The 27,678-nt window shown below is 41.8% G+C and overlaps 1 protein-coding gene across 1 annotated transcript; it reads right to left on the reverse strand.

Annotated features, from left to right (window-relative positions):
- Window positions 1–1,279: 1,279 nt before the first annotated feature.
- On the reverse strand, window positions 1,280–27,678 carry POU5F1 (POU class 5 homeobox 1). The gene is made up of 5 exons (XM_087888120.1): window positions 27,016–27,678; window positions 14,205–14,316; window positions 12,281–12,411; window positions 6,505–6,669; window positions 1,280–2,859 (listed from the first exon to the last, which is right to left on the reverse strand). The coding sequence occupies exons 1-5, from the start codon at window positions 27,676–27,678 to the stop codon at window positions 2,569–2,571; spliced, it is 1,362 nt and encodes a 453-aa protein (XP_087744246.1). The 3' UTR covers window positions 1,280–2,568.

Consider the following 27,678-nt stretch of genomic DNA (forward strand, 5'->3'; position numbering starts at 1 on the left):
GACTCCCAGGGGGTGGGGGTCTTAGCTAGCCTGGCTGGCTGATGTAATCTTCCCAGGTGCCATGTGGTGAGTTTCTCTTGCTAGATGGGTCCTATTGTGTTACGTTTCTGTTGCTGGATGGGTCCTATTGTGTTGCAGATGATGGTCCATTGACAAAGATGGGAGGGAATTGAGTTTCTGCCTCTCTTGAGTTTCTACTTCTCTTTTAGGGAAAATATTTTGCCTTTTTACTATTTCCTAAAGTATTTCATTTTTCTAGGAGAGGGGTGGGTGCTAACTTTATACATTACAAAGTTCAGAAATTTACCAGTAGTCCTTGACGTACGACCACAATTGAGCCCAAAATTTCTGCTGCTAAGCGTGACAATTTGTTAAGGGAATGTTGCCTCCATTTTACGATCTTTCTTGTCCCATTTGTCAACTCAATTACTGCAGTCGTTAAGGGAATAACACGGTTGTCAAAGGAATCGGGCTTCCCCATTGACTTTGCTTGTCAGAAGGTCGCAAAAGGGGATCACATGACCATGGGACACTGCAATCGCAATAATTAGGAGTCCGTTGTCCGTTGCCAACCGTCACATGACCATGGGGATGCTGCAACGGTCATAAGTGTGAGAAATGGTCCTAAGTCACTTTTTTCAGTGCCGTTGTAACTTTGAACGGTCACTAAACAAACTGTTGTAAGTTGATACTACCTGTATGCATGACCCAGGATAATGTTGCAGGATCCCATCTGGGTTAGTCACCGGGACCAGTGGTCTAGATGTTGAACAGTAGGTCCTAGCCTCCCTCGGCGATAACATCTGGGGGCTACACATCTGGTATCTTCCAGTTTAGGAGGGAAGAAGGGGGTCAAGCCACAGAATGAAGAATCTGTCCTGCAACCTTCTGCCAATGAAATTGGAGTTCCAGGAGGCCGCATGCGGCCTGCCCAGTCTCCATTTTCGGTCGTGATGGCCTCCTGGAGCCCTCTGCCAGTGAAAACGGAGCTCCAGGAGGCTGTCGCGGCCAAAAATGGAGCCTCAATGAGTGACGTCGACCTGGCCACACCCTCCCCCCCCCAAGGTTAAACACAACCCTGATGCAGCCCTCAATGAAATCGAGTTTGGCGCCCCTCAACTAAGCCATTTGAAGTAGTATGATGTGCAAAGTAATCCATAGGCCATGAAAACAAATAAAAGATATTTGGGTGGTTTAATTGTGGCCAACGCATTATTGTCAACCTTCTTGATACAAAGATGCTCCTGATTTTTTCAAAGAAATCACCTTCACGCCTACGTTAATCAGCAATTTTTTTTAATAGAGGCCTCTTATGTCATGCAAACAATTGAGCAAATTAGGAAAAAAATCAAAAATACAAAGATAAATCATACGAGTTTATGATTAAAATAACACAACCACCAACATTCTTCTCCCATTGCCAGATACAATCGTAACATTATGAAAGACAAATGAGGAACGGGGTATGACATTCAATATTTATAGCTAGCTTCCTTTCCATGTTTGATTTTGATGTGCTGGCCCGTTTTTGAATTTGTAGCAGGGCAGGGAAGGAAAAATGGGACATCTGGTCCTTTGAAAGAATATCCTGCTCAAAATATATCTCATACCATGCGTCGTCGTGTCTTTAAAAGATTATGGACTTTCAGAGATGGGTATCCAGCCTCTTGTGTGTACTTAGGGAGAAAAGGGCATCGTCTTAAAATCTGATTTTTGAGGACTGTAATGGCAGTCAAGGCCAAAAGGAGAATGTTTCTGGGGACACCACTAAGATCTCTCCATCTTGGGGTGGTGGGATGGACGAAGAACGAAACCAAGATTTCAGTAACCTTTTAAAGACTTTTCTTGGTTGGATCAGAGCCATTCGGACACAAGAATGCTTTGACATAGGTCACCCCTCAAAGAAATTTTATATTAAATGATAGGATGGGGAGGGAGAGAAAAAAAGAGGGGGAAAAATGAAAACCCAAGTCCTTTCTACCTGCAGGGGAGTTTGCGTCCCACAAAGAAAAACGACATCGCTGTGTGATATGTTGAAGTTCACCAAGACATTCACCTCAAAATCACTTGGCTTTGTGTTGGATAGTTACGAGAACAAAGCCCATTTTTAAGCCTTTATAAGCCATACCGTCTCATTATTAAAAGTGGGAATGATACCCAATTATGTCCCCCAAAATCTGCTTGGTCCTTTAAGGGAAAAAAGCATCTGGATTTGGGGGTGGGTAAATATGGATGCATGCCAAACTAAATAAAGACCAGCTATTATGGATCCTATGAGAGACCAAAAAACGGTTGGAAATGAAAGCGGCTTTTAGAAGCAGCTTTTCCCTTTCTCAATATATATATGAATTAAAAAAATCATTGGCAAAAATCTTTTTTTAAACCCTGATTAGAAAAAAGCCTTACCAAGAAACTTTGTACCCCTGAGTGTAACAGGTGGCCAAAAGCCTAAGCTTTGAGCCCTTCCTTTCCCTAAAGGAAAACAAATCTAAGAAACAGGAAAAGAAAATGGCCGGAGGACCTCCCCGAGATTAAAAATGAAGACAAGAGATTTGCTAGACAGGCTGCTCAGGTGGAATGCATCGGGTGGCCCATCACAGCCGAGGTCGAGGCCGGAGCGATAAAAACTTCTCCTTCGTGGAACTGGGGCACGTAAACAGCAGCAAAGGCAGCCGTGTTGTAGCCCTGGGGAGGTGGAGGCAGCTGGGGATGGACGGTGCCAAGACCGTGGGGCGGAGCTTGGAGTGGCCCATGAGGACAAGCTTGAGGTAGTATAGGACCATCGGACTCATCCCGAGACCCAGCTCCTGGGTTGCGCTTGCCCTTCTGACGGCGGTTGCAAAACCAGACGCGTACTACCTACAAGAGACAAAAGCACATGTAAGTTATAGCACGTATATACTGCCCCATAGCGTTTTACAGCACTCACTGGGGGCGGGGTTTTTGTTTTTTGTTTTTAACAATGTCAGCATATTGTTCTGAACAATCTGGGTCCTCATTTTACCGACCTCGGAAGGATGGAAGGCTGAGTCAACCTTGAGCTGATCAGGATCGAACTCCTGGCTGTGGGCAGAGTTTGCCTGTAATACTGTGTTCTAACCAAGGTGCCACCATGGCTTAGGGTCAAGCCGATATGGTGAGGGACAGGTCACTGTGCTAATGCTCTCCACAATGCAGTGGTGGGTTGTCCCCGGTTCGGACCGGTTCGTAAGAACTGGTAGTAAAACTGGCGGGAGGCTCCGCCCACCAACCCTGACGTCATCAGGAAGCGAGCACATACGCGTGGCTCCGTTGCGAACCAGTAGTAAAAGGTAAGTAGAACCCACCCCTGCCACAATGGCCTTCTCTCCATAGCTCCTTGCACAGCCCATCCTCTAGAAGGGCTCTACATGGGCTGCCCTTGAATGTTGCAACAGCAGAAGAAACTGAACTGGTATCTCCACATCAAAATACGAAACATTTCATTAATTAAGTATCTTGTGCCAGCAGAGTCAGTGTTTAATTTTAATTTTGAATTAGTGTAATGCCAGCATATATGTGTTCATTAGTTGTAGCAACTCTTAGAATATTGTGGACAGTCAAGTAAACTCCTAAATAATTGGCAATCAGAGCTGGAAAAGAGTGCAGAAAGGGGCAAACAATGCAATCCAGAGATCACATCTTGTTTCATTTAATCCGTAGGACTTCCCTTATGTGTAGAGTTCAGGTAGTCCTCAATTTATGACCACAATGGAGGCTGTAAAGCAAATCACCCTGTGACAATTGATTTTACAACTTTTTTTGCAGCGGTCATTGAAAGCCACGGTCGTTAAATGAACTTGTTGTTTGCTACGGGGCCGGTTTTGCTGGAAATCAGAAGTCAATACTAGTTCCTTGGGAAAACGTAAGATCGCAAGGTGCTGTAAATTTGGGTCAATTGCCAAGTGCCCAAAATGGGGTCATAGGACCATAGGGGTTGAAGATGGGTGTTGGGACTTCACACCTGGGTCACAAGTCCCTTTGTTGGGGGTCTGTCATAATCGTCCCAAAGGTGCTTTTTTCAAGAGGCAACTGGACTTTCTGGTTTTTCTTTGAAGACATTTCGCTTCTCATCCAAGAAGCTTCTTCAGCTCTTACTGGATGGTAGATCTTTATATTCCCCTCCATCCAGTCAGAGCTGAAGAAGCTTCTTGGATGAGAAGCAAAACGTCTTCAAAGAACAAAAACCCACAAACTCCAGTTGCCTCTTGAAAAAAAGCACCTTTGGGACAACCATGACTTGGATGAGTGAGAACCTCCATAGATATCGGTCTGTCGTAATGTTAAATCGACTGGTTGTAAATCAAGGACCACCTGTAGATGCCTCGCAACATAAGCAAGAAGATTCATTTGTCCCTAGATCTTCCTTAGGATCTGGCTGACTATTATCGGACAGCTGATGCTAGGCTATATGGAACCTGAACTGATCCATCAGGATTGCTCTTATATTCTTAGAACAGAAGAAGCTTCTTGGATGAGAAGCTAAATGTTTTCAAAGGAAAAAAAATCAAGCAAGTGCAGTTGCCTTTTTTTGGAAAAAGCATCGTTGGGACAACCATGACCTGGATGACTGAGAATCTCTATAGATGTGTTCTTACAACAAATATTATGAGTAGAGGTTGCTGTCAATTTTATGTATTTCCAGAGGCAACTCAATATAGTTGTATGATGGGATGAGCTTTAGGCTCATCACCATAACTTTAAGATCCAGAAGCAGGAATTCCAACTTAATATACTGCTCAAAAAAATAAAGGGAACACAAGCAGAAGACATCCGAGATCTGAATGAATGAAACAGCCTTATTAAATACTTTGTTCTTTACCTACAGTAGTTTATACACTGCTCAAACAACTAAAGGGGACACAAAACTACTGTGTGTAACGTATGTACTGTATGTAAAACATAACAATAAACAATGGCCAGCAGGGGGGAAATATTTTCTGCAACTAAATAAAATTTAGTCATCCTGGGTGAGAATTATAGAAATGATAGTTCAATACATTTTGCTACCACCAAGTTGAAAAAGAGTGCCTACAATCAGGTGTAATGGAACTGCAATTCAACAGGCACGCCTTTTTTTCAAGTTAAAGTGGTAGGGTTATTATGGCAACCATAGGGTTGTTATGTCACTTTTCCAGATTGACAGGTAGAGTGTTCTGAAAGAAAATACATGTTTTGGCATTGAGTTTTGACAATCTGCTAGAACCGTGATGGCGAACCTATGGCATGCGAGCCGTTGCCCAGCTCAGCTCTACTGCGCATGTGTGGCTCCCGCTGGCCAGCTGATTTTTAGGATGGGGGGGCAGGGCGCATGCGGGAGATGTGTGTGCATACACAGGGGGGCTGCGTGCGCATGCGGGGTGAGTGCGGGGGAGCTCCCCCCTGCAACCCGTTTTTGGTCCCAGGAGGCTGCAGGTGTTTCAAGTAGTGTTAATCAAAATGCAGTTAAAACGGTATACAAGCCATCGAATATATATATATATATATATACATATATATATATATACATATATATATATATATATATATATATATATATATATATATATACATATATATATATATATATATATATATATATACATATATATATATACACACACACACACACACACACACACACACACACACACACATACATAACAGGAACAGGAAGTGCCTCACAGGATCAAATAGAGGTAAATCCTAGAGAGGCAGGAAAGGCATCAAAAAACAATGGAGATGAATGCTAAAGAGGAATAAAGCTGCATACAAGGCAGATATAACTGTAACAGCAGGGAGGCCTACTAGGCCCAAAATGGGGGTGAGGGTGTCATGCACGGGCGGGGGAGTGGGGGGAGGTTGTGTGCGCATGCACAGGGGAGAGTGGGAGGGGTCATGTGCATGCACGGGGGGGCGCATTGCATTATAGGTGCCGGCACGCATGCGTGCTATCATGTGCGTGCGTGTGTGCTTTCGGCACATGACAACAAAAAGGTTAGCCATCACTGTGCTAGAACATCTTTGTTTTGTCGGTTCTGCGAGAAGCATTCCGTTTGCTTACTTTTATCCTGAAAAAGTAATTTGTGCAGAATACTGTCTATCACCCAATTAAAGATCATCTTCTAAATCAAATTTTTCTCTAAATTAGATGGCTGAAAGTACCCAGAATGGACTATCAGTCTTATCTTCTTTTTTGGCCCCAGGACATAAAAATAATTTTAATTTCCCATTGTTTGCTAAGGCAAAAAAATAAATAAGTATTTTGTTCTTTTGGAATGCAACACACACAAAACTGTCAATTGGCAACTATCACCATGTCTGATGGCAATGACTTTCCCAATTTAACTCTGGGTGGCGACATGCTTCTAACTCTCTCTGCAATTCCTTTCTAAAGGATGATCCTGACCCTTCCCTAACAACACAATCTGATCCTGGAAAGCTAGGATTTCATGCACCGAAATGGTGGCTGCTTTGGGGAAATGCAATAAGACGGGGGTCACTCACATCCTTCTCCAGGCAGAGGTCATCAGCAATCTGTGATATCTCCTGCAGGTTAGGCTTGGGGCAGCGCAGAAAGTACGACTCGAGTGAACCCCGCACGTTGTTCTCAATGCTGGTGCGCTTGCGTTTCCGAGCCTGGATCATGGCCGACTCCATGGAGCACAGTTGCTGCACAGAGGACGAGAGCTATGTTTGGAGTCACTGCTTGGAGGTCACAACCCCTTCTGACCCACCCAATAAGAAAGTCCCTTCTCCACCTCTGCTTAAAGTTATCACAGCCATAGAGGGAGCAAAAAAATAGCTTCAGGTGTCACGAACGAAGGCGAATATACGTGTCCCAGGATAATGTTGCAGGATCCAATCTGGGTCAGTCACCGGGACCAGCAGTTTTGTCTTCCTGAGTTTTTGGACTCGTGCTGGAGCCCATCGCAAAACCGCTGGTCCTGGTGACCGACCCAGATTGGATCCCGCTTCAGATCTCTCCAGCATCTGCTACTTACAAGGTTAAGCAATCTATGCTGTGATAAGTCCCATTGCAACAGTCTAAATGTCTCCCTTGGGTACCTTTTGGTCTTTCTCTATCCTTGTCATTTCTGCATAGAGGTAATATTCGACTTACGATCACAATTGAATTTCAGCATTTCTGTCGCTAAGCAATCACACTGGATTTTATATCCTTTTTTCGCCATGGTTATTAAGTGCAAGGCTGCCGATTCACTGTTAAGTGAATCTGGTTTCCCTTGTTAACTTTGCTTTCAGAAGTCAGGTGGGAAGGCCGCAAATGGCGATCACATGACTCAAGGATGTTGCCACCATCATAAACGCATGATGATTGCTCATGCCTGAATTTTGATCATGTGACCATGGGGATGCTGAGATGGTTTTAAGTCACTTTTTTCAATGCCGTTGTAACTTTGGTCACTAAATGAATGGTTGTAAGTCAAGGCCTACCTATCCTAGCACCCTAACATTATCCATTCCCCCATTCAAACCTGCTGCCCTCTCCTCCATTTTGTAAAGCCCTCCCTTTGACCCATGTTTCAATGAGTGACATATCCAAATTGGATATTCCTTTTTCCTCCAAACCTATGAAGCTTTCTAGTCCCCAATTTCCTCTACCCTCTCCATCTTTGCATCCCCCTCCTCCCAAAATCAAGCTAAAGGAGCATCTCTGCTAAATTAAGTCCACCAGATACATTTAGAAAGCTCAAAAGCCAACAAAGGCTGTTTATTTTCCTGTTCTATTGTTAATCAACCAGCTGTTATTTAAAGTCAGATATCTATGATTCAGGAAGAGTAAACAACCACAAAGTAGTCACCATGGATAATCTGGATTTACTTGAAATTGTCTAGTCTGCTTTCAAATTTATCTAAATTGGCAACTATCACCATGTCTGATGGCAGCGACTTTTGCTATTTAACTCTGGGTGGTGACATGCTTCTGAACCCTTCTGGAATTCCTTTCTAAAGGATGATCCTGACCCTTTCCTAACAAAGGAATATCCATGACATGTTCACACCTTTTTCCAGCTCTACAATATACTTTTTGAGATCTCAAACTTGATGCAATATTCCAGGAGTAATCTTTCCATTCAGTGATCTTTCCATTCTCAGTGATTCCAAGCATAGCATGTCCTCTTTTAAAGCAGCAAACTGTGAGTTAACATGTCATTCACCACGATCCACAAATCATGGCCCTCTCAAGTCCCAATATTGGACATGCAAGCTGGATTTTTCGTGCCGGTGTGCATCAAGTTGCATTTACATGTATTAAACCACATTTTCTTCTCTGAAGTCCATTCACCAGCTTGGAAAAATCCTTATGGGATTTTCTGTACTCTCATTTAGATTTTACTATCCTGGATAGTGTCTAATAATGTCAACAAACGTGGTCTCCTTATCTTACTATTCAGCTGAAGATATAGAAACTATTTAAAAAGCAACTGATCCGTGAAGGACTCTTTTTGAATATTTCTCTAATTTGAAAAGGGTTCATTTTTATTCTTCTGTTTTTCTAGACAGCATCTCCCTTTTATCGAATGTCGGCTGAATTTTGATTACAAACTTTATAGGAGAGAAATGTCAAAAGCTTTTTGAAAACGCAGGTATGCTGTCTACTAAATTACCCATCTGCATTTTTGCTGACATCCTAAAAAGAAAAGTTAATGAGATAAAACTTTGAGGGAGGCATGCTAGTTCCTTTTCAGCAAGATTTGTTCTGAATGTTGAAATTATTTCCTCTTTAATATTTTCAACATTTTATCCAGAATGAACATAAAACTGGTTTTTAATTAATCGATTAGGCCAGGGGTCTGCAACCTTAAATACTCAAAGAGCTATTTGGACCCATTTCCCACAGAAAAGAAAACAAGAGAGAGGGAGGAAGGGAGAAACAAAGGAAGGAAGGAAGGAAAAGAGAGAAAGGGAAAGAAAGAAAAGGGAGGGAGGGAGAGAAAGAGAGGGGGAAAGAAAGGAAGGAAGAGAAGAGAGAAAGAAAGAAAGAAAGAAAGAAAGAAAGAAAGAAAGAAAGAAAGAAAGAAAGCTGGGTAGGCGTGGCCAACTCGATGTCACTCACTTCCACCAGGCACATGAACACCCCCCACCCCCACCCACCCCCAGCTATGCTTACCCAGCCAGTCATTAGGGCAGATAACCAGTTGTTAAAAAACACCGGGAACCACAAAATTCTTTTGACATCTCTCTCTCTCCCCCCTCCCTCCCTCCATCCTTCTCTCCCCCCGTCTCTGTATTGCTCTCTGTCTCTCTGTCTCTCTGTCTCTCTCCCTCCCTCTCTCTCTCTCTGTATCTCACTGTCTCTGCCCTGGCCGCTTCTCCATCCTCCGCCTTCTCAGGCCAGGCGAGGAGTGACTGGGAGGGGAGGGCGAAGGGCAGGGCCAGCCAGTGGTGGGATCACCTGACAGGGAGCCACAGCAGAGGGCCCAAAGAGTTGCATGCGGCTCCAGAGCCACAGGTTGCTGACCCCTGGATTAGGCTCTTCATTTCATCTCTATCTCAGTTAATCTGATTTCCTTCTTGAGAAAGCTAATTCAAGGATGTTCTACATCTTCAAAAATGAAGACAAGAATAAATATCTTATTTGGTTTCTCTATAATTTTCTCTCTCCTCTTAGCGCACCTTCAAATTCCATCATGACTTACTGTTCACTTCCCTTTCCACAATATGCAGAGTTTTTTTTTTAATTGGTCATTGTGTCTCTTTGAGTTGAATTGTTTTGCAACTTTTATGAAATGCTTGCATATTTTTTTCCTATTCCAGTTTGAATTAATTAAAAAAAGTGTAGATTTTAATGCTGTGGTAGCATAATTAGAGAACATTCAACTGATGGTTACTAAGGAATTAATGAACACAATTAAGAGAGTTTCAAATCGAAAGACTTTAGATTGATCATCCCCTCCTATAGAACCATTCAGGTCCCAATGAATGAATGAAAGAAATATATTTGCAGAAATACTGAATGGAGGAAGCTGATCCGTATATAACCAAACTGTATCTTCGCTGAGCAATATAGCAAAAATCCATCCAATTTCCTTTGCCACTGCAACTAAAATTCAGGCGCTGCAATTTTTTCACCATCCTGCTCTTCCCATGCTTAGAACATAGAATCATAGAACTGGAAGGGATCTGGGAGGTCTTCTAGTCTAACCCCGCTCCTAGAGCAAGAGACCCTATCCATTCTAGACAAATGGCTATCCAGTCTCTTCTTAAAAGCCTCCAGTGATGGAGCATCCACAACTTTTGAAGACAAGCTATTCTATTGTTCTCACTATTAGGAAATTTCTCTTTATTTCTAGCTTGCTTCTCTCCCTGGTTAGTTTCCAACCATTGTTTCTTGCCTTGCCTTTTGGTGCTTTGGAAAATAATTTGACCCTCTCATCTTTGTACCTTCGTACAAAGGGTACCTTCGAGACCGACTTCTGCCACCAATAGCCTCCCACCGGCCAGTTCGCTCCCACAGAGAGGGTCTCCTCAGGATGCCATCGGCCAAGTTATGTCAGCTGGTGACACCCAGGGGGAAGGCCTTCTCTGTGGGAGCCCCAGCCCTGTGGAATGAACTGCCCCCGGAAGTGTGTAAGATCTCCGACCTCCGGGTATTTCGCTGTGCACTCAAGACCCTGTTGTTCCGCCAGGCCAGGCTATCAACATAATAATTTTAAATTGGGTGTTTTAAATTTCTGGGGTTTTAAATTGTGCCGAATTATTTAATAATTTTAAATAATTTTAATTGATGTTTGTCTTGTGCTTTTAATAGGCTGTACACTGCCCTAAGTCCTTCAGGAGAAGGGCGGTATAGAAATAAAATTATTCTATTCTATTATTCTATTTGTAGGAGCCCCTCAGATATTGGAAGACTGCTATCATGTCTCCCCTAGTCCTTCTTTTCATTAAACTAGACATAGCCGGTTCCTGCAACCGTTCTTCATATGTTTTAGCCTCCAGCCCTCTAATCATTTGTGTTGCTCTTCTCTGCACTCTTTCCAGCATCTCAACATCTTTTTTTACATCGTGGTGACAAGAACAGGATGTAATATTCCAAATGTGATCCTACTTGTGGTTGTCTTACAAATGGTTGCCCAGTCTATTTTGGAAAACTTGCAGTGATGGGAGCACCCACAACTCTTTTCATATTCCATCGATTACAGTAATTCATTTTATCACTCCCAAGGCAAAACCCTCCCACAAAAGGTATCCACGAAGGATGGGTAACATGCATCAGTCTGAGAAAATGTTGGGTTTTGCAACAATGACGGATATCTGTAGCTTGGGTGTAGGATGAGGGTGAAGGTTCGTTCTCCGAGATTATGGGTTAGTTTCTGAACGTTTCGTTACCAGGTTAGGTAACATCTTCAGTGGACATACCCAGGGGTGGGGTTCAAAAAATTTGGCAAGGGGTTTTCTGCCTGGTTGCTGGGTGGGCATGGCCATGGAGGCCTCCTGCACCACGGTGGTGGTGGGGGCATTTTTGCCCTCCCTGGGCTCTGGAGGCTTTTCTTGAGCCTCCGGGAGGGCGAAAATGGCCTCCCCAGGCTCCGGAGACCCTCTGGAGGCCGGAAACGGGCTCGTTTCTGGACTTCCCAAACTTCTGGTAGGCCCAGTTTTTGCCCTCCCCAAGGCTCCGCGCACACCCTGCACTTACCAGGCCGCGTGGGGACTCCTGGGAGGGGAGGGGTGAGGTGGCCAAGGCCAGCCAGGAATGGGATTTGGGGGTTCTCCGAACTGCACAGAATCTTAAGCTAGAGGTTCTCCTGAACCCCTGAGAATCCCCAGCAGCCCACCCCTGGACATACCGTAACCGGAAGTCCTTATAAACAGAGGAACACTGACACCGACGCCGCTGAAGATGTTACCTAGCCTGGTAATAAAACGTTCTGAAACCAGCCCACAGGCTCAGAGAATGAACCTTCACCCTCAAGGTAATATGTATTCCTGCCTTTCTTTGGAGTCAATCTTACCTACCGTTCAGGAGATGCACCGAAAAAAATTCCAATGAGCAGATCCTTTGAAATAGCAATTTTTTGGGGGGGTGATATTCTGGACCACCCCAATTCTGAATGGTGCTCTTTTCGTTTCAAACATTAAACAAAACCCTTTAAATTTTATCCTCCTTGGGAAAGAGGCAGGCTGACATTTACCTAGAACTCTCAGCAAAGTGCCATTATTAATAATTATTGGTAACGATTAATAAAACTTAGCCTCCCAAATGAAGAATCCATTCAGGTCCTGGAGACAGGATAGCCATTCCTCCGTCCTAGAAACTCACCTCCTGCAAATTCTCGTTACTGTCAGCCTCTTGAAGCCAACGCTGAAGAAGGGGCTTCAGCTTACACATGTTCTTGAAGCTGAGTTGCAAAGCTTCAAAGCGGCAGATGGTGGTTTGACTAAACATCTTCCCTGCTTAAGGAAGTGGGGAAAAAAAACAGATCGATATTTAGAAGAGGAATCTAGTACAGGGGTCTCCAACCTTGGCAACTTTAGGACTTGTGGACTTCAACTCCCAGAATTCCTTAGCCAGCAAAACTTTGCTGGCTGAACTTCGCTGGCTGAGGAATTCTGGGAATTGAAGTCCGCAAGTTTTAAAGTTACCAAGTTGGAGTTGGCAGCTTGTTGGAGACCTCTGATTTAGTAGGTCAGATGTCGATCCTATAGATAACAGAACTCAATCTCAGTCTCATTGACTTCAAGGGGCTTTTTGTAAAGCATTCATGCTTTGTAGTAACTAAAGAAAAATAGGGAATATTCAATATTGTTGGCAACTACTTTGCTAATAATTCAAGTGTTGGAAGAATTTTTGAAAGCTGTCTAAGGCAACTTCTTGCCCAGTGTTTTCCATACTTTTTAGATTCAAATGCACAATTGTTTTCAGTAGAAAACCAAATGAAATTAGACGATCTACTTCACATTAAAGAAAGAGAGAGAGAGAGAGAGAAAGAGAGAGAGAGGGAGGGAGGGAGGAAGGAAGGAAAAGAGAGAGGGGGGAAAGGAAGGAAGGAAGGAATGAGAAGAGAGAAAGAGGGAAAGAAAGAAAGAGAGAGAGAGAAAGAGAGAGGGAGGAAGGGAAGAAGGAAGGAAGGAAGGAAAAGAGAAAGAGAGGGGAAGAAAGAAAAGAAGGGAGGGGGAGGGAGAGAAAGAGAGGGGGAAAGAAATGAAGGAAGGAAAGAAGAAAAAGAAAGAAAGAAAGAAAGAAAGAAAGAAAGAAAGAAAGAAAGAAAGAAAGAAAGAAAGAAAGAAAGAAAGAAAGAAAGAAAGAAAGAAAGAAAGAAAGAAAGAAATTGACTGATTGATTCCAGGTCATAGAAAAATTTCTACAACATAAGTGAGAAATGCCTCTGAAAGTGTTACAAGATTTAATTGATCGGATTAATCAATACACTTAAAAATGTTGTTGTTAGTTGTGAAGTCGTGTCTGACCCATCGGGACCCCATGGACAACTTTCCTCCAGGCCTTCCTGTCCTCTACCATCCCCCGGAGACCATTTAAGCTCATGCCTACTGCTTTAGTGACTCCATCCAGCCACCTCATTCTCTGTCGTCCCCTTCTTCTTTTGCCCTCAATCATTCCCAGCATTAGGCTCTTCTCCAGTGAGTCCTTCCTTCTCATTAGGTGGCCAAAGTATTTGAGTTTCATCTTCAGGATCTGGCCTTCTAAAGAGCAGTCAGGGTTGATCTCCTCTAGGACTGACCAGTTTGATCGCCTTGCAGTCCAAGGGACTCGCAGGAGTCTTCTCCAGCACCATAGTTCAAAGGCCTCAATTCTTTGGCGCTCAGCGTCCCTTATGGTACACTTAAAAATATTTCCCTGTAAATTAGGTGCCAGTTACACCTTTTAATATAAAAGCTATAGTAGGAGCATTCCTTGTTAGATAACAATGCCTTTAAAGGAGAAATGTTTCTCACTTTGGAACTATTGTTTGGACTAATGGGTCAAACTTATCAACAGATCAAGATTAATTCCAATTCAATGCAGCACATCTCTTTAGCTCAGCCAGGCTTCTCTCCAACTCTTTTGTTCTACAAGCTCTATCATTCTGAGCCAGGACTGCTTAAGTGATAAAGGAAGACTCTTTAACCTTAGTTGAGACAAAAAGTTGAGTTCCTTCTCATCCTAGTAAAAAACAAAAAAAAACCTCAAAAAATTTCATTTGTTTGATACTTTACATGCATAAAACTTGACAGCTTGTACCTACCATAGAGTAAACCCAGGGCCATTCCCACGTCTGCCTGAGTGAAGCCCAGAGTAATTCTTTTGTGTTTCAGTTCCTTAGCAAATTGTTCCAGCTCCTCAGTAGTGGTTGTTTCCTAAGGGGGTGGTGGGGTGGGGGAAGCAAAGGAAAAAGAAGCACTTTGATTGATAGGTGTCCATTTCAAGACAGCAATAAGACCTCCTTGACACACACTCATTTTTCAGAAAAGAAGTTACAACTTCTATGGAGATTCTCAATCATCCAGCTCATGGTTGCCCAAAAAGTGGGTAGGTTTTTTTTTTTTTCTGCAAAAGGCAATTGGATTTCCTTTGAAAATATTTCGCTTCTCATCCAAGAAGCTTCTTCCGTTCAGTTCAGTTCAGTTCAGTTCTGAAGAACTGAATAAGCTTCTTGGATGAGAAGCAAAACATTTTCAAAGAAAAAACAAACAAAAACCAAGGAAGAGTCCAGTTGCTTTTTGGGAAAAGAAGCACCTTTGGGACAACAATTCCCTCATTTGGAATTGATTTGAGCATTTTTTTTTAACTTTTTGCTCCTATCACTTCATCTGGAATATATTTTTATTTATTATTAAAATTGTAAAAAAAAGGGGGGGGCAGGTTCAATTCCACCTTCCCATATAAGAAGCACACTGAGTGATTTTGATCCAATCACTATTTCTTACCTACTGCCAATCAGCTGTTGTTCCAGGGGGAAACCTGGAGGAAGAGGGGATGGACATCTAACCATTTAACAAATGTTTATATATTATATTATATAAATGTATATAAATCAGGGGTGAAATCCAGCAGGTTCTGACAGGTTCTGGAGAACCGGTAGCGGAAATTTTGAGCAGTTCGGAGAACCGACAAATACCACCTCTGGCTGGTCCCAGAGTGGGGAGAGAATGGAGATTTTGCAGTATCCTTCCCCTGGAGTGGGGGTGGGAATGGAGAATTTGCAGTATCCTTCCCCTGCCACGCCCACCAAGCCACACCCACCAAGCCACGCACAGAACTGGTAGTAAAAAAATTTGGATTTACCACTGGTGTGTGTGTGTGTGTCTGTGTCTGTGTCTGTGTGTATACACCCACACACACACCCCACACACAATTATATCATATAGGTACATATACAATCTCAACTTTTATACTAATCAGGATAAGACCACCAAACTCAAGACTTGAGGGCAGAGATTTTAATTCTCATAATCTGTTTAAGAGCCACTGTCGAAAGAGAATTGAAAAGATTCCATGCCAGACTATGGGTAGTTTGTAAATCAGAAGAATCCAATGGATTCCTTTTAAATCACTAGAAATCAATCACATCAACAGATCTCAAGGCTTCTTCATAGCCGAACCTCTCCCCTGCTGGAGTGATTTATTAAAATTTCTGGCTACAAGGCAGAGCTCAAGCTCACGGTTATCACTTTCTAATCTATTTCTTTCTCACTCTTTGGAGCAGATAATCTCCAGCAGACAATTCCAATTTCCAGCAGACAAATCTTCACACGTTTATGATAAGAAAAGGAATCCAAGCAGCAGGCTTGGCTTTTCTTTGTGTTGCTTCTAAAAATAGTAACCAGCCCGAAGCCTACTTAATTGCTCATCAGAGCTAATCATATCTTCTCCAGAAGAAAATCTGCCAGCTTTTCTGTCCCCTCAAGCTCACATTCTTCTTAACTATCAAGTACAGACTCCAAGAGATACTCAATAAGAAAGAACAATTGCAACCAGCCGGCCTTGTATATTGTGTGGGTCAGAAGAAGAACTGAGAAAATATCTGCAGACCCTCCCCCCTCACATCCTGGACATAAAAGTGTCCCAACCTCTTCCCTTGGGGACGTTGCCAGAGGGCATTGCAGGCCAAAAGGATGCCATCCCTCTGCTGATCATCTAATTCTCACAATGCTGTCTAATGTCTATGTATATTAACCCATGAAGTATGGCTGTGGTATTATTATTATTTATCCTTCTGATTATCTTCTTTACTTTCCCTTTTATTGGCAATAAAAAAAATAAGTACTGAGTGCTTCTGTACAAATTTCTTGTGTATCTAATTACACTTGGCCAAATAAAGTATTCCGTTCCGTTCCGTTCCGTTCCGTTCCATTCCATTCCATTCCATTCCATCCCCATCCCATCCCATCCCATCCCATCCCATCCCATCCCATCCCATCCCATCCCATCCCATCCCATCCAATCCAATCCAATGTTTCTGCACAAATAGCACTATGGGTAGCATACACCTTGATTCTTCAATCAATCAGAATAGAGTTGGAAGGGACCTTGGAGGTCTTCAAATCCAACTCCTGGGCTCAATCAGGAGATCCTATAATACCATTTCAGACAAGTGGCTGTCCAGTTTCTTCTTAAAAGCCTCCAGTGATGGAGCACCCACAACTTCTGAAGGCAAATTGTTCCACTGGTTAATTGTGCTCTGTTAGGAAGTTTCTCCTTAACTCCAGGTTGCTTCTCACCTTGATTAGTTTCCATCTCTTCTGGTGCTTTAGAAAATAAGTTGACCTCCCTCCTCTTCTTTATGGCAGCACCTCAAATACTGGAAGACTGCTATGATGTCACCCCTAGTCCTTTTTTTCTCTAGATTGGCCATATTCAATTCCTGCAACCATTCTTCATATGTTTTCGGGCCTTTAATCATCCTAGTTGCTCTTCTTTGCAACTTTCTCAGAGAATCTTCTCTGATTCTACATGGTCTGGGGACTGTGAAGGGGGTATGGCTCCTCCTAAGATCTACTCTGCTCCAATTATCTCTTGCAGCAATTAACTTACATTCTCCCGTAGGATGTTCCCCAGACCTGAGATGAGCTGGAGATTGTGAAAGTTGAAATCTCAAAACTTGGGAGGATTCAAAATTTGGAAAAGTTGAGCAAGTGCCATTCCTGGAAGCTTATACTCCTTAGAACTAAGCCACCATACATCATGCAGGGGGTGAAGAACAAGCCAAGGTCCAAGCCCAGATTCCTTCCATAGACTGGAGGCCAATCACAAGGTCTACCTTGCCCGAGGCAAGAGGATGAACTCTTTCAAGGCACCAACAAGAGAGCTTTGAAGTGACTTTAGCACTACAAGTGATCCTCTCCAAAATCCTTAGCCAGACATTACTGGGAGGGTTGGTGGTGGTGTTGGATGGCCCCGGGGAATGTCATTTCCAGGCAGGAGGGGTAGGAGAAGGAGGGGTCTTGATTGAAAGCCCCAAAGGCAGGATGGAGCAGACAGGATAAAGCATCTGCAAGGGTTGTAGGGCAGACATCAGATCCACAAGCGGTGCATTGTTTGTATATGTTGCCGCTCCAAAAAAAACCGGTCAGGGAAAGCCATAGCAGATCCTCCTGATGTGGCAAACTTAATACACAGGCTGGGCATGCTTAACCATATGGTTTTCACTGTGATGTGAAAACTAGATACTGTATAAACCATGGTGTATGGCTTAAGTGAACTAAGATGCTATTGTTTATTCAATGATCTTCTGGTGCAGACCTTCATTCATGGAAGCTCACTGCAAATTTGGTCCCAACTCAACCTAACCTCTTCCCCACTTCTCTCTCTCCCTCCCTGTCTGCCCCCCATCTCTTTCCCTCTCTCCCCCTTCCCCCTCTCTCTCCCCCTCCCCCCTCTCTTTCTCTCTGTCCATCTCACTGTTCCCTCTCCCTCCTTCCATAACATAAGAGCGCTTGTCTTTTGAATTTACATTTACATTTTGAAAATTTGCATTGATCTTATCTTCATTATTGCCTGTGGGGTTGTTGATTGGGTGACCAAATCTTATCTCTAAGCATACTCTGGATATTTTAATATTTAGAAACATATAAAACACAGAAAACTGACAGCAGAAAAAGATCTAGTGGTCCATTGAATCTGGTTTGTTTTGTTTTGTTTTTTATTTTAATATTTTATTTTTATTCCCTTAATACAGGTATTCCTCGACTTACAACAGTTCGTTTCGTGAATGGCACTGAAAAATGTGACTTATAACCATGTTTCATATGACAACCGTTGTGGTATCCCCATATAGTCACGTGATGACTATGATGATCATGTTACCAACGTTAACAACTGCAGTGATTCACTTAACAACTGTGGCAAGAAAGGTCACAAAATGGGACAAATTTGCTTAACAACTGTCTCACTTAGCAACAGAAATTTTGAGCCCCACTGTGGGGCTCATAATTGTGGTTATTAAGTTAGTAACAAAGTTGTTAAGCGAATCTGGCTTCCTCATTGACTTGGCTTCTCAGAAGGTCACAGAAGGGGATCATGGGACCCCGGGACACTGCAACCGTCATAAATATGAGTCAGTTGCCAAGCATCGGAATTTTAATCACGTGTCCATGGGGATGCTGCAACAGTCGTAAGTGTGAAAAACAGTCATAAGTCATTTTTTTCAGTGCCGTTGTAGCTTTGAACGGTCACTAAATGAACTGTTGTAAGTCGAGGACTACCTGTACAGTCTTCAAATATTTCAATAGTTTTTTAGTTTCCTCCCTTCCCTTCCCACTTGTCATTTCTCCTCTAGGCTAAACCCACCAACTGCCCTTCATCCTTCCTTCACAGATCATAATTTTCACGCTGGTGATTCTTTCTCATTACAAATTGTCCCAATGGTGAAATCCAAATTTTTTTACTACTGGTTCTGTGGGCATGGCTTGGTGGGCGTGGTAGGGGAAGGATACTGCAAAATCCCCATTCCCTCCCCACTCCTGGGGGAAGGATATTGCAAAATCTCCATTCCCTCCCCACTCTGGGGCCAGCCAGAGGTGGTATTTGCCAGTTCTCTGAACTGCTCAAAATTTCCACTACCGGTTCTCCAGAACCGGTCAGAACCTGCTGGATTTCACCCCTGAATTGTCCCCTTCCATTTAACAATCTGGAGCCAGACCAAGACCCAGAATTCTGAGTAAGCTCTGATTAATGCACAATAAAATAGAATTTATTTTTAAAAATTTAGAAACTATCTAATTTTAAAACGAAAGTATTCTCAACACAACCTTTTTGTAGTTGGATGACACTGCTGATCGACAGTTACCGGTAGCTTAATGTTAATCAACAGTCCCAATATTTTTCCTACAAGGTTAAGTATTCCTCATCCCATCCCTATGTATTTGACCATTTTTTGGTACAGCAAATACAGCATTTCGAATTTATTTCTGCTAAACTTCACTTCTTAGTTCAGTTGTTTATTCTACCAAAAACACAGCATTCTAGGGGGTTTTTTCTGAATTATATTTAGCAAGCCAAGTTTGGTCTTCTGAGAACTTTTTAATTCAGCGTTCCCCAACACATTTTGAATTACTAGTCTCATCACCCCAGCCATAACTTCAAAGAGTGAAAAGAAACTACAGTACTCTTAAAACATCCAGATTGAGGAACAATCAATTAAATAATTGATAGAAGTGCTGAAGAATACTTCCACACAGAGAAACTCAAGTTTCTCAGCCAAATACTGCTCAGTTCTGACGTACAACCCACTGAATCCATTCAAGGTTGACTCAGCCTTCCATCCTTCTGAAGTCGGTAAAATGAGGATCCAGATTGTTGGGGGACAATATGCTGACTCTGTAAACTGCTTAGAGAAGACTGTAAAGCACTGTGAATGGGTATATAATGCTAAGTGCTGTTGCTATTGCCCTTATTCCATCATCATATATCACCTAAGTTTTATTAGGTGATAATAAAGGGCCGAGATGGTTGGGGACAATATGCTGGCTCTGAAAACCACTTTGAGAGGGCTCTGAAGCGGTATATAAGTGCTATTTCTATTGCTATTTATCCCTGTTAATTCTAATTTTATTGATCCCTGTTAATTCTAATTCTCTTTTTATTTTTAAAAATGGTTTTGCAGCTTTGATTTTATTGTAAGCAGTCTAAGGTCTCTCGGATAGTGAGATGGGCAGCATATAAATTTAATAAAACATCATCACCATCAGAGATTAATCTATCCAACTGGCTAACCATAGGGGAAATGCGGAGAGAATATTCTCTTTGTCAAGTGTTTATTTGTTTATTTATTTTTTTAAGTAGTACACTTTTCCATCCCCCAAATGAGAAATACACTCCAAGGTTATCTACTGTAATCTGGGTTTTGCTTTTATTGTTTACCTAGATGAATAAGCAATAACTCTTCAATATTTATAAACTTTTGAATAGTGTTTGCACAACAATGGAAAAATATTATTACACGGACAGATGACAGTGTAATAATAAAAAAAATTAGAATGTGCTGAGATGTATAGATTGACACTTAAGATAAAAGAAAAAGAAGAAACAGAATACTTTTTAACACGGGATTTATTTTACCAGTGGTTAACTAACAGGAACAGAGGTTAGAAACTAAACAAAATTAAAAAAAAGAGAACAAAAATGTGTACTGAAGATGGATAAACTAACTGTATTATTATTTTATGATTAATATTGATATGTGTATTAAGATTACTAGTATGATTATAGTTATTGTTGTATACTTATTTAAAATTAATGGTGCCCAGACAACACACTGTTCAAATAGACATGGAATTTTTTTAAATTTATAAAAGAAAAATGTATCAATAAATCATATAATTTAAAAAAATATTTATAAACTTTCACTTTAATTTCAATACTTGACTTTGATGGATAGCTCTTTGATTCAAGCAAAACTTTAGTGGATGTGGGAAGACTGGTCTTCCCATCTGATTCTGCAGCAAACAGTAATCTGATGACAGAAAGAGACTCGGGAAGATTGATATTACTCCGTCCAGTTATTGTAACATTAGCAAGGGGCTTAAAAATTAACTTGATCAGCTCCTGCTAGAATTTCTTGGCTCCACGGTAGATCTCGAGTTGAGAATGGAGAAAGGGGAGACATTTAAGTTGCTTCTTTTCTCTGAAAACGTGACACTTTTTTAAAAGAAATGCCACACAATTGCCGTTTTGGGAGCAGGATCACAATGTTTCATTAATTAACGTTCCCCAAGGAATGAGAAACTTCAAAGAGTTTTACTCTGATCGGGGCCAAGGGCTGATCTGGTCCTCCACTCTGTATCTCACAGTAGGCAGTCAATATACATTCCAAAAACACACAAACATGAATAGGGGGGTTGATACTCCTCTTACACTGCGGCTCCCCAGCAGCTGGCATTTCAGAATAGCAAACTGCAAACTGAAAGACAGCTGTTGATTTTTCCTGTCTTTCTTGGACTTGTCCAATCCTCTCCTAAAAAAAATTTCACACCGATGACCATCACCACCCAATGGCCGTGAATTTCATACCAGGCACAGCATATAAAAAAAAATTATTCTGTTCATTGAATCACTGAATGTTTCATTTCAATGGGTGACACAGAATTCTAACACTGGGAGGAATAAAACCTTTCCATTTTCTATATATCATGCATTGATTTCGTATTAAGCTACCATGTTTTCTCTGGCTTAAAAAAAAAACCTTCAATTGTTGTAGCCTTTCCATACAGGAAAACCTTTCTAATTGCCTCATTCATTTGGCATCTTTTTTTTTTTTTTGCATTCTTTCTAGCTCCATAATAATCTTTGGGGAGTTTTATTATTTATTTATTTATTTTAATTTAAACATCCCATCTTCTGTTAAACAGTGTGAGGTTTAGGTACAAATATCTCTGCAATAACAATCAAAATTTACAACAGTATTCATTACATTGATATTGATTCTCTAAAATCTTACAATAGTAATATTGAGTATAATAAATGTATTCATTTCTCCCTCTTAACATATCTTCTAATAAGAATAATATTAAACGTAATAATCTTAATATCATATTGGTAACAGTCATCATATTCTTTACATCTCTCTTAACATGTTTTCTATATTTCACTGATCTCCATTTATTTCTAACTTCCGTTTTTATTCCCTAACCATCGATAAAATAGTTCCCATGTCATATAATATTCAGTTCTTTGTCCTTAATAGCAAGCATTAATTTATTCATTTCTGCACATCCTAATATTTTCCTAATCACGTTCTCATCAATAGGGATCTCTTCACTTTTCCAGGTTTGTGCAAATACAATTCTAGCTGCAGTTAATACATGTATAATTAAATATGCATTCCCTTTACTGTAAGTTTCAGGTAAAATCCCCAACAAAAATATTTCTGGTTTTAAATCAATGTGCTGCTTTATCATCTTTTCCAGCCAAGGGAGTTTTATTGTAAGCCGCCCTGAGTCGCTTTGGATAGTGGAATGAGCAGCATATACATTTAACAACAATCATTGAGATACTGAGAGCAGTGTCACCAGGTGACGACAATGCTATACAGTTAGTCCTCGACTTACAACAGTCCATTTAGTGACCGTTCAAAGTTACACATAAGTTACTTATGACCAGGTTTCATACTTGCAACCATTGTGGCATCTCCATGGTCATGTGACCAAAATACAGATATTTGGCATCTGACTCATATTTATGACGGTTGGTTGGAGTGTCTCCAGTCACGAGATCCCCTTTTTGTGACCTTCTGACAAGCCAAGTCAATGAGGAAATCAGATTCACTTAACCACCAGGTTACTAATTTAACAACAGCAGTGATTCACTTAACAACGGTGGCAAGAAAAGTTGTAAAACGGGGCAAAACTCACTTTTTGAATGCAAAAAAAAAAAAAAACCCTCACAAATTTCAACATAAATTTTGGGCTCAATTGTGGTTGTTAAGTTCAGGACTACCTATACTGCATTGGTAGTTTGTTGCAAAACTGGCATGGATTTCAACACCTCGCTGTGCAATACAGATGTCATAAACTATGAACAAATCGCAGTCATGTCAAAACTTCCCATAATTTCACAGAATAGAATAGAATAACAGGGAAGGGACCTTGGAGGTCTTGTAGTCCAATCCACTGCTTAGGCATTCCCCCGCCCCCAGCCAGGCGGGCACCAAGTTGGGGAACAGTGATGGAATCTTGTCTGTTAGCACAAAAGAGGTTTTTGTTATAGCTGATATGCAGGAGAACAGGATAAAAGCTAAAACATTATCAGTCTGCTTGGGGACGGAATCTCACCCCTTGCTGCAGTCTCTGAATTTTAGAAACAAATCACATAACTGTGACTCATTTTACAACGTGGTTTTGTACCCACTATACAGCCTAAAAGGTAGTCAAGTACCGTATACCAAACACTAGTTTTCACATTCACAGGATGCCAAAATGTGATTTATTGGGGCTAACCCAATCAACTGGAGATTGATGTATGGTTTATTTACTGATCAATTGAATAAATCCAATTCAATTGAGTGAGTAAAACACCTGGGACACACACAAAAGGAAGCAACTAATCAAGAAACCCAAGTCAAGGGAGCATTTTCCCTAGAAAGAAATCCTAAAGCTTTTTTTAGTTTTAAAAGGTAGTTTAAAAGAGTTTTAGGCAGAGGTTTCTCCTCCGAACTTGCTGCTTGGCTCCTGGAGGTTTCTTCGTTACCAAACTAGGTAACATCTTCAGCAGGTTTTGGGATCAAGTGTCTTGTTCCTTTATATCCTGGGTATTTGTATCCTGGGTGGTTGGTTGGCCTTGTGATTCAACAAGTTACAAGATCAACCAACTTACCCAGGACCTATATAAATGAGGGGTCCTTGGGGCTCTCTGAGCTTGCTTGTTTCCTTGCAAACATTTCATTATCCAAACTAGGTAATATCTAGTTTGGGTAATGAAAGATCTGCCAAGAAAACAACCAAGCTCAGAGAGCACCAAGGACTCATGTTAACCCTGAGTTACAAATATTCTCCTTTATATGGTACCTGTATAAACAAACAAGACACTTCATCCAAAACCCCACAGAAGATGTTACCTGGTTTGGTAAGGAGAAACATCTGGGAGTCAAGCAGGAAATCACCTCTGCCTAAATCTACAACCTGAGCTATGAACATTCTCTACAATTTCTAATGGTAGTTAGTCTTCAGTTCCATTGGAAACCTAGAGCTCTGCCCAATAGGGGTGAGAAGAAGAAAAAAACTTTCTCTAAATTCTCCAGGAATTCATAAGAAAAATATTTTCTCTTGCATCTTCAGAAGTTTATAAGCTCTGCCAATCAAGTCCGACTTCTTGACCCTGTAATCTATTTTATTAGTGGACAATTTCTAACAGCAGCTGTTTGGGATTAGGTGACTTTAAACAAATTGGGAGGGGCAATGATTTTATGGACCTTCATTAACATGTTTATATGCTGCTTCCCATTAAAAAAAAAATCTCAAAACTGTTTGTAACATTGAACACATCCTGGTACTAATTAATCACCCTTAATCCTCCCAATTCCATCAGGGCAGTCGAGTCTGAATACTAGTTCTTAAATGGGGAAAAAAGGGGGAAGCTGTTGGTTTTACATCCTTCCCAACAACTAAGTAAGGCAAAGGGTACTTGAGTTGATGGAGTAATCTGACACAGCTTTGCTATGTAATTACTTTTAAAAGAAAGAGGGCTATTTAGAGCTTTATCTCCAAAAGTTCAAGGGTGTAAAGAAACAGCTCAGACCCTGTTTTTTGAGGAGGAAACTAAAACCACCTTTTCTCAACTTGATCTTCCATAATCTCAACTCTCATAATTTCTGCCTGCTTCTAATTTGTGACACCTTCAAGTAATTATTCACGATAGCCTGAGCTTTCATGAACTACAGTTTCCAGTGTATAAAATATGAAGCGGGATCAATTTTTTTTTTCAATTTCATTTTTCCAAATTCCACAGCATCCACTTTCCCATTATATAGGGCCTGGTGGCTCAGCAGACTGATAGCATTGTGATTAACACCAGCTGCCTGCAATTACTGCAGGTTCGAATCTCCCCAGGCTCAAGGTTGACTCAGCCTTCCATCCTTTCTAAGGTAGATAAATTGAGGACCCAGTTTGTGGGGGCAATAAACTGACTTTGTATAAATATACAAAAGTATGAAGGCTATTGCTCAACGCATTGTAAGCCGCCCTGAGTCTCCAGAGAAGGGCGGCATATAAATCAATTTTTTTTAAAAAATATATGTGTTTCTAACATATATACTGAACAGGTGGATGTGGGATTGAAAAAAAACAAACAAAATGCAGAAAGTAGAGATTTACAGAAGACTCATCCTAAAAAACATCTCAGAGTTATCACTTCCAAACACAGATACCATGGTCAGCTTGGTTAGCATTCAACTCAGTTAAGAGATTTGTAATTTAGCATGTTAGGTGTAACCACTAAAACTTACAACTAAGATTCAGTGTTTTGGACAAAACCCAAACTGTGGATAATTAATTAAGAAACCAGGTTACCAGTTGTGTGAAGATAGTCGCTGAGCTACAAACTATAGTCTCAGTTCACACAAAATAGAATAAGCTAAGACAGAGTTAGCTAGTTTGTGATTCAATCTTGCAAACCCAACCACACATTTATGTTTCAATATAAGCTTAGAAATTCTCATTCAAACATGACAAAAAAAGCACCATCAGGGAAAAACATTGCTTTCTTTATGGTTACAATCATGAAATGGTGGCAGGATATGATACTATTTTCCAAGCGTTAGATGCTGAGCTGGGATTCTAAAACCCTAGTTGCAAATCTTCCAGAGACTTAATGGACTCCACCTTTAACAGAGTTTTTACCAGCTTGGAAATCTTATCTGTAATATTTATCAAGGAGTCCCAACAGACTCCTTGTCTGATCATGATTTATCCCATTTTGTCCTACCCAGCAACAATAATGCATAGCCACAAGCTAACCACTCCATAATAAATGTGAAGTGTCCCAGAGCCAAAAGTGGTTTTTTCCAAAAGGCAACTGGACTTTCTGGGGTTTTTTTTAGCTCAGTGATGGTAACCTAATTTCTTAATTTTGCATTTTGCTTTTCATCCAAGAAACTTTTTTGGATGAGAAGCGAAAGGTTTTCAAAGAAAAAAACCCAAGAAAGTCCGGTTGCCTCTTGGAAAACTCATCTTTGGGACAACCATGACCTGAATGACTGAGAATCTCCATGGACGTGAAGTCCCTAAGCACTTCATACAATTCCTCAATCCTTCCTTTGCTCCCAACATTTGCCTAACAGTCTCCAAAGCCTCAAGCAGATACAAATGCTAAAAACCTTTTTCTTAAAATCTAAAATGCTAAAATGCTCTGCTAAAACAGACACCCAACCCTAACAGATCAAACCCAGGATTGTTATGTGAATGCAAAAAAGGAGACTCTTCCTCTGGATTGCAACACCACAGCTGAATGCAATGAAAAAGAAGAGGGGGAAAAAAAAGAACCGCTAGGAATGCCTTCCCATCCCGAGTAGGAACCAGAAGTTTTCAAAGCAACCTTTAGCAGCCTGTAAGAAAAATGAACAACTCCAAAAAAAAAAAAAAAACACAAAAAAACCTGGCAAGGACACAATTATTCTTTATTGGCCGTGTGTAATTGGACAAGGAATTTGTCTCCGGTGCATAAACTCTCACTGTCCATAGGAGCATCAAAGTGATGGGTTGCATATCGCAGAGCATAATTACAGTCATGAATAAGATACAACAAGGTGATATCAGTATCACAGATACCAACAGGAGAAAGTAGTAGGAAAGATGAGAAAAACGAGAAGACGAGAAGGATAATATCAATGAACCCTACTCTACTAGGGTTCCCAATCGTGCCCTTGCCATGGACGTGAAGTCCCTAAGCACTTCATAATACAATTCCTCAATCCTTCATTTGCTTGGCGGTTTTTTTTTTTAATTTTGAAAGAGTTGCTCATTTCTTAATCTTATTCAACTCTACTTTTGAGGAGCGTCTTGCAAAACCCCAGGTTTTGGCCCCAATCGTCCTCACCACCACCACCACCACTCCTCCATTCCTACCTCTTCTCCGCTGCCTTCTTCATCTTTCGCTTCCTCCTGCTCGCTGGGGATAGTAGCATCGCTCCGGGGACTCGTCTCCCCACTGCCCACCTCTTCGGGCTGGCTGGCGGGGCTGCTGGAAAGCTGGGAATCCGGACTGGGCGAAGCGGCCTCCTCCTCCTCGTTGTTGTTGTTGTTGTTGCAAGAAGCCGGACGGGCTGGGGCTGGGGCCTGGACCGGGGCCTGGACCGGCACCGAAGGGACCAAACACCCACCGGTCCAGGGATGCCCACCGTAATAGGGGCCCGCTTGGTCGAAGTCGCGCTCGACTTTGATCTCGGCCTTGGAAGCCTGGCAGGCTTCTCCGGGCTGAGCGAGGGCGTAAGAGTTTACCACGAACCCGGGAGGGTGGGCCCAGCCATCCGCCGGGGCAGCAAAGGGGTACCAAGGGCGAGGCACTTCGCCCCCGCCGGGATAGGGCTCCCCGAGCCCTCCCTGGGGACCGTAATCGGGCTTGAAGCCGAAGGCCTGCCCGGCCGTCGCCCCGCTGAAGGATTCGGGCAAGAAGCCGGGCGAGGTGGTCGTTTCGTGCTGGGGAACAGCCGGGAGGTTGGCGAGATGCAGGCTTTGCACCGGGAAAGGGTAGGTGGAGCGGCCCAGCTCTCGTCGCAAGGGCCCAGCCAT

Source organism: Pantherophis guttatus, chromosome 2 (genome assembly GCF_059756535.1).
Source record: "Pantherophis guttatus breed Tessera chromosome 2, ASM5975653v1, whole genome shotgun sequence".
Lineage (NCBI taxonomy): Eukaryota > Metazoa > Chordata > Lepidosauria > Squamata > Colubridae > Pantherophis > Pantherophis guttatus.